The sequence below is a fragment of the Nelumbo lutea genome, chromosome 2 (assembly GCF_056320005.1).
Source record: "Nelumbo lutea isolate HS-2025 chromosome 2, American lotus-T2T, whole genome shotgun sequence".
Lineage (NCBI taxonomy): Eukaryota > Viridiplantae > Streptophyta > Magnoliopsida > Proteales > Nelumbonaceae > Nelumbo > Nelumbo lutea.
The window spans coordinates 59013907-59028170 of NC_142685.1; the positions used below are offsets into that span (position 1 = coordinate 59013907).

At 40.1% G+C, this 14264-nt stretch overlaps 1 protein-coding gene across 2 annotated transcripts in view; it reads right to left on the reverse strand.

Annotated features, from left to right (window-relative positions):
* Nucleotides 1-1454: 1454 nt before the first annotated feature.
* LOC148870990 (coiled-coil protein) overlaps nucleotides 1455-14264 on the reverse strand; it is a 109959-nt gene continuing 97149 nt past the window's right edge. For both annotated transcript variants that reach the window (XM_088971157.1, XM_088971159.1), the window contains exons 22-25: nucleotides 3512-3631; nucleotides 3333-3410; nucleotides 2102-2152; nucleotides 1455-1963 (exon numbers count right to left, since the gene is read on the reverse strand). In XM_088971157.1, coding sequence (XP_088827283.1) covers nucleotides 1856-1963; nucleotides 2102-2152; nucleotides 3333-3410; nucleotides 3512-3631 — 357 coding nt within the window. In that variant the 3' untranslated portion in view covers nucleotides 1455-1855. The remainder of the gene's footprint in view (nucleotides 1964-2101; nucleotides 2153-3332; nucleotides 3411-3511; nucleotides 3632-14264) is intronic.

The following is a 14264-nucleotide window of genomic DNA, read 5'->3' on the forward strand; positions in this document are numbered from 1 at the left end:
TCTCGATTTGGTTTTGTAGAATATGCATCCCAGGCAGATCTACTTTTAATTAGATTGGATGTGGATCCAATTTTATTTGATCAAAGTTTTGATTTGAATCGAAATGCTCGTGTCGTGAGAATTATTTTAGGTCACATTTTGATGGTTTACATTCAGATTGTTGTCTTTAAAAATCATAAAAATTCCTGACCCAGAATGCTCATTGGGCACTCCGCTGGTTCAGTTGCTTCTGTTTGAAAAACATTGAATCAGAAACATTTTCTAGTGATTTTGAATTCGAATGTAAATTAGGTTGATCAACTGACATGTGATCGCCCTAAATAACCCTTTCTTGCTGGACGTCGTGCGTTCATTTTAACATCTTCCGTGACAACTGTACATACTAAAAATTACTAATTAATGAACTTTTTGTTGTGACTTGTGAGACTGAATATAGATGCTAATACCGGCCGTTTAATCGACTGCCCCTTGTTTGAAACATCGGAGCGCTACCATCAGATAGTCCTACCTAATAGATCAGTTGGGCCAAGGAGATACCAGGCTAGGCATAGGCAGCATTGGAAGACCAAAACCTAATGTTTAATTTGTTTGTTAGATTAAAGCAAGAGAACAATAAAAAGATAAAGAAAGAAAGTTGGGGAAGCATGAAATGGGAAAAGACAAAGAAATGAAAAAAGCTTGAGAGAGAGAGAGATCCCAATCTTACTAGATGTAATAGACAAGGTCGGTGTCTTTGGGACCAAATGGTGGGTTACCATTCTTCAAACTTGGTCCATATGGCAAAAAGAAAAATTGAATGGAATTGAGTTGAAAATATTACTAATCAAAAAGCCAAAAATGAGCGTAATTGATTTAAAAATGTCACTATTTCCCCCCCTCTCCACCCCCTCCCCCCAACACACACACACACACACACACTCCATAATCATCTCTAGTTAGCATTGGCAAAATTAGCGACGCAAAGTGTAGGAATTCCTCGTGCAAAATATCAGTGAGAATGAGAACTGAGAAATACTTAACAATCGCATAACCAGTCATTAACAATCGATACTTTTTTTTTTTTTTTTTTATTTCATAAGTTCGCAAATAGATATATTAGGACAAGTATTAATACCTACAGCCAGACCTAAAGATACCAAGGAGCCGACGATCAACAGATAAATGAGAACATGAAAATACCCTCAACATGGTGTCATGATCTCAATGATGGTCTCTTTATCTCGCCTCTGCACCTTCTACTGTCGTTTGGTTAATTCACTACAAGCAATTTAACATGTGAAAGTGTTCGATGAACAAGAGAACCAATATTTATGTATCCTTGTTCAACCTGAAATACCCGAAAACTGTCAAAGATTTAATTTTAAGTCGGAGATTGGAACCATCTTTCGGAATACAACTTTCTGGTGTCTCCATGAAACTGGAAATGTTGGGTGAAAAGTCAGGACAATGATGCGTGCACAGAATTATGACCTGTTATTTATAATTTACTAAGAAGTTTACATAATATGAGTCCAGATACAAGGCTGAGTTAGCTCATCTTCCGACCGGGGAACATGAGTGAAATTACTCCTAGTAACACAATAATGAATAATCTTATTCTTGGACGTATGATTTGTTCCAAAATTTACAGCCGATCTCTCTCCCTTTGAGGAAAGAGATTTATAATACAAACTGTGAAGTACTGGAAATATACAATCTCAAATGTTCATCCTATATAAATAAAAGATTCAACAAACTAATAAATTTACATCAGCCACATGAAACAGAGAAAGCGAAGGAAAATACCATAAACTTGTATACCACGACCACGCATAGCAACAGAGGTTACAATTGCCTGATTCAATCTTTTCTTTGATCAACCTGATTCAATCTTTTCTAGTACCTCCAATCTTGTCTTTCTTTTCCAACTTTTCATTATGGCAACGAGGTTTACAAGACCTACAATCTGATTTTTACTGTATTCCTGCAAGGCAACAAAATGTTGTGGATTTCTTGATTTGAGATAATCAGGTACTGAAAATAGTCAAAAGATTTTTTAAATAATGAAATAAAGGATGAAAAAAATATATATTTCTTTTGAGATGAAATAGAATTGTCATACCGGATGAACACGTGCCCAGTGTACAAACTCAGTCTCTGGAAGGTAGTATGCCTGTTTTAAAAATAATAATAAATAAATAAAAATGATGCCAATTAATAAATGTTACATTTGATCACAATAAATACATTACAATTTTTGTTAAACATAGTAAGAAGCTTCAGATGGTATTATATAATTTTTTTATCACAAGCCCACATTATACGCTCAGTAGCAATGTTCAGAGAACCAGACTGGGCATAGAACCGGAAAAGGGAGAGGTTCACGGGTCAGAGGTTCGACCGGGGTCAAACCGTGATGACATGGCATATACATATATACTACGGGTCATATAAATAATATATATAATATATTTCACAACTTTTAATGTACTTAAATATGGTGGATGGATGGTAAGCTTCTAAATTTTTAAAACAAATGACTAGGGTTCAAGCCTTTTGACTTACATTTTCTTTAAAATACGTGCATAATAATGTAATATATATAATAAATAATCCTTAATTAGCATAAATAAAGAGATGGACTAGTGGTAATTAAGTAATCTGTGAAAATAAGAGGTATTGGGTTCAAATCTTATTAACAACATTTTAAAATTCCACTTATATATTGACCCAGGTGGTTTCATGAAACCGGGACCAGCTCACCAATTTTCCGGTTCAACCGGCCAGTCAGCCAGTTTTCAGCGGGCTTTGAGCAAGTCCAGTTATTGGGCTATGACCGAACCGGGCAAGGCCCCAGGTCACTTTTCAACCGGCCGGTCCGGTCCGGTTTTCTAAACACTGCTCAGTAGTAACAAAAAAAAAACATTGAGTCAATCTTCAACTTAGGGGCAAGGCTAATGACACCAGAGCTTCAAGCAGAGGAAGAATCCAAGCATGAATTCCATTGTCCACCCACCATCACAACAATCACACAGAAATAGCAAAGAAAACTATCAATGATATTTTATGCCTTTTCCTGTTTCACAATGAAACTGGGACAGGGAATCAATCACCTCACCATGGTATGCACATTATCCAGATAATTGCATGACCTGTCTCTTTATGGATTTTAATGGTATAAATATGTGCAGCATCAGATATATCACTTGTTAGCAGTTAATGGTCCACTAATGATACTTGAGAACAATATAAATTATTTAGGACAATAAGATTGTACTGATGTATTTACAATATAACTAGTGCCATCTTTTTCACAAGTTCAGATGCTAAAATTAACTATTGTATACGGTTACCTTGATAAAAGTTTCAACAATTTGCAACTTTGGCTTCACATTAATGGAGACAAAATGTTGTAGACCATTGATTAAGACCTGAAAAATAGGTGTCAATGAGGCTTTCTAATTAATATAAGGCACAAAAGTGAAGAAAAACAAATAAATGAATGCAGGAATTATCAAGGTTCAAAGAAAACCTGAAGGTCTAATGACATTATAGCTCGGCCTTCGTCAGTGCATCTCTTCACTCGTGATAAACCTTCAATGAGTGTTTCAGCAACATTTTCCAGTCCATGTTCTAGGAGGAGATCCTGAACCTGGTATTGTAGAAAAAAATAACTTCAAAATGATTATCCTTCCAAATTTAAAAACCCTATGAGCTTCTGTACCTGGTTTTAAGATTAGGAAATGGCACGTGGAATGAATGTTGGATGCAGGTATAATGTATATGCTCATGAATAAGACCTGTTAGACCACCAGAAGGTCCCAGGATACATAGACCTGACTAGAATTTAACCAGTCAATTGGGTACAAGTAACCACATGGATTTGTCATACATGAACAATAAATGCACAATATCCAAGCAAGCAAAGCTGACTAAATAATTACGATTTCCAGTTTTCCACTATTGATTATCAATAATGGAAACATCAAGTAAGAACTAAAGCAGTAATGAAAACACAGCAACAAAAACAAAAGTCTAATAATGTGTTGAATAAGCTAGTCTTACTTTAGTTTAGTGCCGTAAGGGCACATATGTAATTTTAAATTGCTTTATTATTTGAATGGTCGCCCTAATATAAATATCAAAAAGGCTGGTGCCGCCAGCTGAGGTTTTTCTCTCCAAAACCTTTTTTCTCTTTTCTCTCTTCTCCCTCCTCTCACTATTCTGAGATCCCGCTGCCTGTGTACGAGGAAAACATGGTATCAGAGTGACAGATCAAGTCTTAGGAGCAGTGCGATCAGTCCTTTTCTTTCTCCAGTTGCTTTCTTTGTCCATTGGTGATCGAATCAAAGAAAAGGGACTTCTGGTTGAAGTGAGGAGGCTTGCTGTGTGATTCTTCCTCTCCCCTCTTGGTCGTGGGCCCAGAAAACACCAAGGGGAGGGAAGCCGAATGCTGTGAAAGTTTTTTTTTTCTTTTCTCCTCAACTTTGTGGATCGAATTGATCCTTCTGTAACCAGGTGAGTGGGTTATGTGGGTCTAATGACCGGTGGCTGTTGTGAGAGTGTTTCCTCTCAGCCTATGTGGATCGAGTGATCCTTCTTGTTCCCTGAAGGTGGGCTGTTCAGGTCTGCATGTTCTGTAATTGCTGTGACAGCAGTTTTTCTTTCCTTAGTTCCTATTCAAACTTCAGTGGTCATGTGAAAAATTGATGAATTATTGTTTGGAGGGACTGGTCAGACCTGATTTTTGACAAGTTTTGTACATCTGAACTGGTTCAGTAGGGTTGAAATATTAGAACAAGTGTTGTGTGATCAGATTTGATTATGCTGTGTGAGAACAATAATTTTTTTGTGCCTAGAACTGTGGCTGGACTAAGGTAAACTTTCTGACTGAACTGTGAGTCTGAACTGAACTGAGAACTAGTTCTTTGACTCAATTGTGACTGAACTGAAATCAAGTACCATGTCTTCTGAGGATTCTGGTAATGTCTGATGTGACCTCTAGTCAGAGTGGAATGAGTGGAGGCTTTGACATGAGTTTTCCCATGGCTGTGATTCCCTTTGATGGTCTCAATTACCTAGAATGATGAAGGGAAATCAAGCTCTACATAACTGCAAGGGAAAAAGTGGGGTATATCAATGGTAGAGTTAAAGAACCACAATTTGGAGGTGTGGAACATGATAAGTGGGACTAGGAAAACAGCATGGTGATGTCATGGCTATTATTGTCCATGCTGCCACAAGTGAGAAAGACCTTCATGTGGGCAGAAACAGCTCACGAGATATGGGAGCAGGCTAAATCTACATATTCAGAACAACGGCATTATTCCAAGATATATCAATTGCAGGCTGCCTCCTCAACTTGTAAGCAGGGGAAGAGGAGTCTCTCCATCTATATTTTCAGACTTGACCTCTATTCGGAAGGAACTAGATCATTATCAAAACATAGACTGGAAATGTGATGCAGATGCTAAAGCATACAAGTCTCTGGTTTCCCAACAACGGGTGTTTGCTTTCCTCTTAAGGTTGAATTCCACATATGAATCTATGAGGGTTCAGATATTGGGGAGTAAAGATCTCCCATCAGTGCAAGGTGTATAATCTAATACAGTTAGAAAAGAGTAGACAGAATGTGATGAATAATTCTGAGGGGGAGCAGATTGCATTAGTAGCTAAAGGGAGTGTTGCTACGGGAGGTGGTAATTCCTTCAACAAGAGTGACTTCCAAAAGAAAGTTGATGACAAGGATAAACTATGGTGCACACTGAACACATTGTCAGAAATATAGACATACTCGGGATACATGTTGGGAACTTCACGGGAAGCCAAAGTGCACCCAGGAGCTAAGTAAAAAATCAGACCAGAATAAGAAGTCGAGACAGAAAGGTCAAAAGAAGTTTAATGCAGCAAACTTAGCCTCTCAGGAGCCTCAATCATCTACCACTACCATGAGCCCTTCCGTGATTGATCCCAGGGAAGATATCATTAATTCTTTTCGTGACCATTTGGAGTTGTATGGGAGGGCAATCAGCCAGTTGGATTCTGTTTCTCCCCCTCAACTTCCTTTGCGTCTACATCAGGTAACAGTAATTCTGCCACAACTTTCCATGTGTCCTCACATCCCTCAAGCTCTCCTTGGATAATAGATTCCAGAGCCTCGAACCATATGCCAGGTAAGTCCAATTGTTTTCAATCTTATCATCAATTATCTAGTCAGGACAAGGTGAGACTTGCTGATGGTTCTTTCTCCACCATAGCTAGTTAAGACAAGGTGAGACTCATCCTTTCTGATGTTCTACATTGTTTTTACTGTAGCTACTGTAGTCCGAACCAGTAAGGAGAAGAAGAAAGAGAAGAGAAGAAGAAGAAGATGAAAGAACTGTCGAACTTGATAGCTAAGCCCTATCAGTCGACCTCTTAATAGTGATTAGGCTTCTAATTAAATGTACAAGGACTAAACTGCCCCTACTTAAGTATGGGATAGAGAACCTCTAATAAGACTGCCACATAAGCTCATAACTTAACCAAGGTGAGATGACTAATCTACCCTTATTCGGCTAACTCTAACACTCCCCCTCAAGCTGGAGAATATATATCATATAATCCCAACTTGTTACATATATAGTTCACTCTCCCTGAGCTTAAGGCTTTTGTAAACAAATCTGCCCACTGATCACCTGAGCTTACATGTTCTGTGCTTATCTCCCCAGTAAGAACCTTCTCCCTCACAAAGTGGCAATCAATCTCTATGTGCTTTGTTCTCTCATGAAAAACAGGGTTGGATGAGATATGGAGCGCAGCTTGATTGTCACAGTACAACTTCATAGGTTTATCCGTGTGGAACCCGATTTCCTGTAGGAGATTCCTCAACCACACTAATTCACATGTAGTGTGTGCCATGGCTCTGTACTCGGCTTCAGCACTGCTTCTAGCCACAACCGTCTGCTTTTTACTCTTCCACGTCACAAGATTTCCTCCAAGAAATGTGCAGTAAGCTATAGTAGAACTTCTATCAAACACAGAGCCCGCCCAATCTGCATCCGTGTGCCCAACTACTTCAAAATTTCCTCCTAGTTTATACAATAGCCCACGGCTTGGAGCTCCCTTCAAATATCTTACAATTCTAAGAACTACATCCCAGTGAGATATACGAGGGTTCTGCATAAATTGGCTCACCACATTGACTGCAAAGGAGATGTCTGGTCTCGTGATAGTCAAATAGTTCAGCTTCCCCACTAGTCGTCTATACCTTCCAGGATCATCAAATATTTCTCCTGTATCACTGCTCAACTTAACATTTGGTTCCATAGGAGTCTCAGTCGATTTTACACCTAACAGTCATGTTTCGTCCAATAGATCGAGAACATATTTTCTTTGGCACAAATTTACACCGTGTCTTGATCTAGCAACTTCTATACCCAAGAAATACTTCAATGTCCCAAGGTTTTTTGTTTGAAAATGATTTTGCAGAAAGACCTTGAGTTTGTCGATCACCAATTTGTCACTGCCAGTTATGACAATATCATCCACATAGACCACTAATAAAATCTTTACAGCTTCTGAGTCATAGTTGAACACTGAGTGATCAACCTGGCATTGTTTCATTCCAAAATTCTTCACCACTTCACTAAACTTCCCAAACCAAGCACGAGGCGATTGTTTCAACCCATAAATAGCCTTTTTCAGTCTGCACACCTTACCAGCCTCCCCCTGAGCAACAAACCCAGGTGGTTGTTCCATATATACCTCCTCTATAAGGTCACCATGAAGGAAGGCATTTTTTATGTCAAGTTGAAATAAGGGCCAATCATACATAATTGCCAGGGAAATTGACACACGGACAGAGCTAATCTTAACCACTGGAGAGAAGGTCTCCATATAGTCCACTCCATACAACTGTGAATACCCTTTAGCAACAAGTCTGGCTTTCAGACGCTCCACACTACCATCGGGCAAGTATTTAACAGTATACACCCATTTACAACCCACAACATGCTTACCAAGAAGAAGAGTAGTGAGCTCCCACGTGTGGGTATGCTGAAGAGCAGAGAGTTCCTCCTCCATTGCCTGCCTCCACCCAGGTGAACTAAGAGCCTCTTGGACATTGTTAAGTATGGAAATAGATGACAATAGTGAAACAAACTGGCGATGTGAGGCGGAAAGGCGAGATACTGAAACAAAATTGGAAATGGGATGGAGAGTAGAACTACGTTTGCCTTTCCGTAAGGCAATGGGTAGGTCAAGTCCTGAAGGTTCAGCAACAGGAGCAACGACAGGATCCGCGGACAAGATAGAAGCTAGAGGAGGGGCCGGTGTCGTTCGACGTGTATACACCTGCCAAATTGGTGGTCGTTCAGTAGGGATCTGCACTGGATGAGATGACGAGTCAACTCCAACAGGAACACCCGGAACGGGATCACTAACCGAAAGAGGAAGAGGAAGTAAAGGTGGAGACGAAGATGCTTCAGTTCCTGAGAAGAAGGGAACAAACTCAAAAATGGTGACATTAGGACAGACATAGCACTTCCGAGTAATGGGATTGTAACACTTGTACCCTTTTTGAGTCCGAGAGTAGCCAAGAAAGACACACAATGGAGCGTGCATCCAACTTGTCTATTCCAGGACTCGGATTGTGAACAAAGCACACAGCCAAAGATACGAGGTGTTAATGGAAAGGGAGACAAGGTGGGAAACAAGATAGAGAAGGGAAACCGACCATGAAGAATAAAGGAGGGCATCCGATTAATGAGGAAACACGCAGTAAGTACAACATCACTCCAAAACCGTTTAGGAACACTCATATGATGAAGAATAGACCGAGCTGTTTCAAGGAGATGATGGTTCTTCCGTTCAACCACCCCATTTTGTTGAGGAGTGGATGCACAAGAAGTTTGATGAATGATGCCATGCTGTTCTAAATACTGTTGAAAGGAAGTTAGAAAATATTCACGACCATTATCTGAACGAAGAACTTTGATTGGAACACCAAATTGTGTACGTATTTCAACATGGAATTTTTGAAAAATGGAAAATAATTCACTCCTTTCTTTCATTAAATAAACCCATGTCATTCTTGAACAATAATCAATAAAAGTGACAAAATACTTATAACCATTATAAGACTATTTTGATCAGCCCCCCAAACATCTGAATGAACCAAAGCAAAAGGACTCAACATACGACTTTCAACTCTAGGACTGAAGGAAACACGACGATGTTTCCCAAACTAACACGACTCACACTGTAACACTGACAAATGACTCAAAGACGAAACTAGTATCTTGAGTGCCTTGAGAGAAGGAGTGAGTGAAGTCTGAAGTGCAACTGACAATCCACCACTGTCAAGGTAATACAATCCACCAGCTTCATGCCCCCCACCAATCTTCTTCCCCGTCCTGAGATCCTGAAAAACACAAGAGGAAGGGAAAAAAGTAACAGAGCAGTTAAGAGTCTTTGTTAATTTACTAACAGACATAAGATTGAATGGAAACTTAGGGACATATAGAATAGATGATAAAGAAAGAGAAGCCATGTCAACATTGCCAACACCACAGATGGGAGAGGAGGAACCATTGGCAAGGGTAACAGTTTGAGATGTGAAAGTTTCAGAAAGAGAAGAGAACACACCTGGAGTCCCGGTCATGTGATCAAAGGCTCCAGAGTCAATAATCCAAGGAGAGGTTTTAGATGACAAGCAAGTGCCAGTAGTGTGCTGTGAAGTGGACTGAAGGAACCGCTCATACTCATCACGCGGTACACTCACCATCTCCCTTCTGGAAACAGATGTAGATGTGGAAGGAGTTAGGCCTGCTTGTTGATTATCACTGACATCAACCCCACCAGCAATAGCATGATTGGCCCATTTAGAGGGAGGGCGGCCATGAAGATCATAACAAAAATTTACGGAATGTCCTTCCCTACCACAGTGGGTACACTTCCTTGTAGAGCTGCCTTTTTCTTTGCCACGGCCTCCCCCTGAGTCACGACCACCACCACGGCCAAATATGGAACCACCACGACCTCATCGGGAGGCATGTCCTCCCCCTTTCGTACCACGTCCACCTCCTCTGGCTGTTACAAAAGCTGATCTATCAGACTGTGTGGGATTCTCTATCTGTCCCAAAGAAATCCTACGAAGCCGAGCAAACACTTCCTCAAGTATAGGATGGGTAGAGCCCCCCAATATTTGGGCTCTAACTGGTTCATACTTTGATTTCAACCCCACTAAGAACCTTGTGACATCTAGTTGTTCCCTCTGTTGTTGCTGAACCTTAACATCTGGAGTGAGAGGATGATAGACATTGACTTCATTTCTGAGGTTCTTCATACCGGCATAGTACTCTTCTAGGGTTTTATTTCCTTGTTGCAGACCAAAGTACTCCTGATAGAGTTGATATACCCTTGTAGTATTATCTTGCCCAGAATACAGCTTCTTGGCATGTTCCCATATGTCCTTAGCTGTATCTAAGAACATGAAGTTGGCACTTATTTGGGTTCCATACTGTTCCATAGCCATGTCATGATTTGAGCATCCTCCTGTTCCCAATCATCAAACCCTGGAGAGTCAAGAGTTTGATGTTCTAGAACCTACAGCAGTCCCTAAACACAATGATAGATACACGCGCCTTTGTTCTTATCCACACCACTACTGATTTCACAAAAAAAAACACAGACTACATCGACATTAATTCAGCACTTACTAACCACATGCAAGCTCTCTTACAACTACTCAACAAAAACTCAACTAGCTGTCACACCACTACTGCTGTCAAGAGTTTGTGCATTACAAGCACCACCACACAGCCATAGCTATCACACACAATACAAACCTGCTTTAACGCTTTTAGAGCTTCGTTTGAGAGCTTCAGCCAACAGCACGCAGAGGAGAGAGAACCAACCTTCGTTTGAGAGCTTCAGCCAACCATTCACTGCTGAAGTTGTTTTCTTAGGAAAGAAGGTTCTGTGCACCAGAAAAAAAGAGCTGTGATGTTTCAGGCATAGGACGAGCCACTTTTCTCCATTGACAGCCCAGAGAAGAAAAGGAGAGAACTAAAGCACGAACTGAAGTTGTCAGGAACTGAAACAGGTCACGAACTGAAGTTGTCACGCTCTGATACCATGTTTTTATTGTAGCTACTGTAGCTACTGTAGGTACAGTAGTCCGAACCAGTAAGGAGAAGAAGAAAGAGAAGAGAAGAAGATGAAGATGAAAGAACTGTCGAACTTGATAGCTAAACCCTATCAGTCGACCTCTTAATAGTGATTAGGCTTCTAATTAAATGTACAAGGACTAAACTGCCCCTACTTAAGTATGGGACAGAGAATCTCTAATAAGACTACCACATAAGCTCATAACTTAACCAAGGTGAGATGACTAATCTACCCTTATTCGGCTAACTCTAACATACATGTTCCAAAACTACCTATAAACTTGTTCTCTATTAGTAGTATAACAAATTCGTTAAAATGCTCAATAACCCTTTTCCCTTCCTCGTGTGATACAGGATTTGGCCTCGAGGAAGATGATTGGTAAAGGTTGTATGGTGGGTGGTCTTTACATGTTGGAGGATAAGGCTAGTCTTGTGGCTATTGAGTCTAAGAGTCTGCCTAGTAAGAGTCAAGTTCATTTCTGACATAGTCGTTTGGGTCAGTATCTTTTGAATCGTTGAAAGTTTTGTTATCAGATTTATTTAAGTCAGTGTCAATGTCAGATTTCACATGTCAAACTTGTCAGTTGAACAAACATTGTAGAAATCATTTTACTTCAAGGAATAATAAATCTGATTTTCCTTTCCATATTGTTTATTCTGATGTTTGGGGCCCTATTACTTTAACATCTGAGTCTGGCTATAAGTATTTTTTTGTGCTTATTGATGACTAGTCCCGATATACATGGGTGTATCCTATGAGGTCCTGAGATGAAATACCCAAAATCATTAAAGATTTCTAACACTTGATATTCACTCAGTTTCAAACAGAGATCCAAATTTTCCAATCGGACAATGCCAAAGAGTACTTTCATAGCGATCTCACAGAGTTTTTTTAGTTTGTGTGGATCCATACATCACAGCTCTTGTGCTAGAACCCCCCAACAAAATAGTGTTGCCAAAAGAAAAAACTGCCACCTCGAAGTTGCTTGTGGGCTACTCATACACATGAATGTTCCTAAACGTTTTTGGTTGGATGTTGCATTGTGTGTTGCGTATCTTATCAACTGTATGCCATCTTGTTTGTTAAGGTACAAGCCCCCCCCCCATCAACTCCTATTTCCCAATGCTCCCCTCTTCTCTATCCCTATCTGTGTGTTTGGTTGTCGTTGTTTTGTTCAAGACCTATCTCCTACTCGTGGTAAACTTGATCCCCGTACCATTCCCTATGTATTTGGGTTACCCTTCTTCTCAAAAGCGTTATCGGTGTTTTGATCCCTCTTCCAAGAAATACTATGTGTCTATACTCTATAGATGTGCCTTTCTTTGAGAGTGGCCCTTTTTTTCTCAGTTTCTCCTCAAGGGAAGAGTAAGGTGGAGGAGAAACGAGTTCAGGTTCTTCTTCCCCCTCTGCCTGACCCTCCTCCGTTCCATTGTTTTTTCTTGTCGTTGCAAGGGCCAACTAAGTTCAAAAGATGTGGAGCAACTTGAAACTGTACCACCAACATCATCAGATTCATCGGGGACAAATTCTATTCAACCAGGTACTCTTTGATGTTTTTGATCCTCTTGCTATTGATACTTTCATCTACTAATGACCTAGACATCCCTATTGCAAAAAGGAAGGGAGTTAGGTCTTGTACCACCAAGCATCCTATTTCACATTTTGTTTCCTATGAGAATATCTCACCCTCTTTTGGTGCATTCCTTTCTTTCGTTGATAGTGTCCCTATCCCTAAAAATGTGGCAGAAGCTCTCTTAGTGCCTGAATGGACAGATGCAATGAAAGAATAGATAAATGCCTTACATAAAAATGGTACGTGGGAATTAGTGGATCTTCCTGACGGTAAGGAACTGGTAGGGTGCAAGTGGGTGTTCATAGTGAAGCACAAGGCTGATGGCATAGTAGAAGGTACAAGGCCAGGTTGGTGGGAAAAGGGTTTACACAGGTATATGGAGTAGATTATGCAAAGACTTTTGCTCTAGTAGCTAAGATGAACTCCATTAGAATTCTTTTCTCTTGCTGCAAATCTTGATTGGGATATTCATCAACTATACATTAAAAATGCCTTCCTAAATAGAGACCTTGTAGTAGAGGTGTACATGGTACAACCTCCTGGCTTTAGTGCCCAAGGCAAAGAGCAAAAAGTGTGCAAGTTAAAGAAGTCCTTGTATGGTCTAAAACAATCACCAAGATCTTGGTTCAGCAAGTTTCATCTGGCTATGCAACAGATTGGCTACAAATTGTGTCAGACTGGCCATACACTATTTGTGAAAAAGGGGGTAGAAAAGATTGCAGCCTTGATAGTGTATGTTGATGATATAGTGATCACAGGTGACTGGAAAGTTAAAATTCAGAGGCTAAAGGATATCTTAGCCACTTAATTTGAGGTGAAGGATCTAGGTCCCCTATGGTATTTCCTTGGAATTGAAGTGGCCTGCTCACAAAAGGGGATCTTCATTTCTCAAAGGAAATACATCCTAGATCTGTTATAGGATTCATGAAAACTAGGGCTTAAGCCAGCTGACTCTTCCATTTATCCAAATCACAGACTGGGTGATTGTTGTGGTGAGGTTATCAAGGATGTAAAGCAATTCCTGAGACTTGTGGGAAGGCTCTCATATTTGTCCATGACCCAGCCAAACATTGCTTATGCCGTAAGTGTTCTTAGTCAATTCATGCATGCTCCTAAGACCACACACTTAGAGGCAACTAAGAGAATCCTCAAATATCTAAAGAAGTTTCCAAGAGTTGGTTTCCTATTCCAGAAGAATGGGCATTTGAAGATTAAAGTGTGTACAGATGCTGATTGGGCTGGATCAGTTGATGACAGAAAGTCAACTAGTGGATATTGTTCTTTTGTGGGAGAAAACCTAGTCACATGGAAAAGCAAGAAACAAAGTGTGGTGGTTAGGTCTAGTGCTGAAGCTGAGTATAGAGCAATGTCCCATGGAGTAGCTGAAGCCATGTGGATAAAGAATTTGTTGAGCGAACTAGGTTTTCCAGTTGATAGCCCCATGTCCTTGTATTGTGATAATATGCTGCCATCAACATTGCAGCCAACCTAGTTCTTCATGATAGAATTAAACATATTGAGGTTGACAAACACTTTATCAAAGAGAAAATTGTTAATGGGG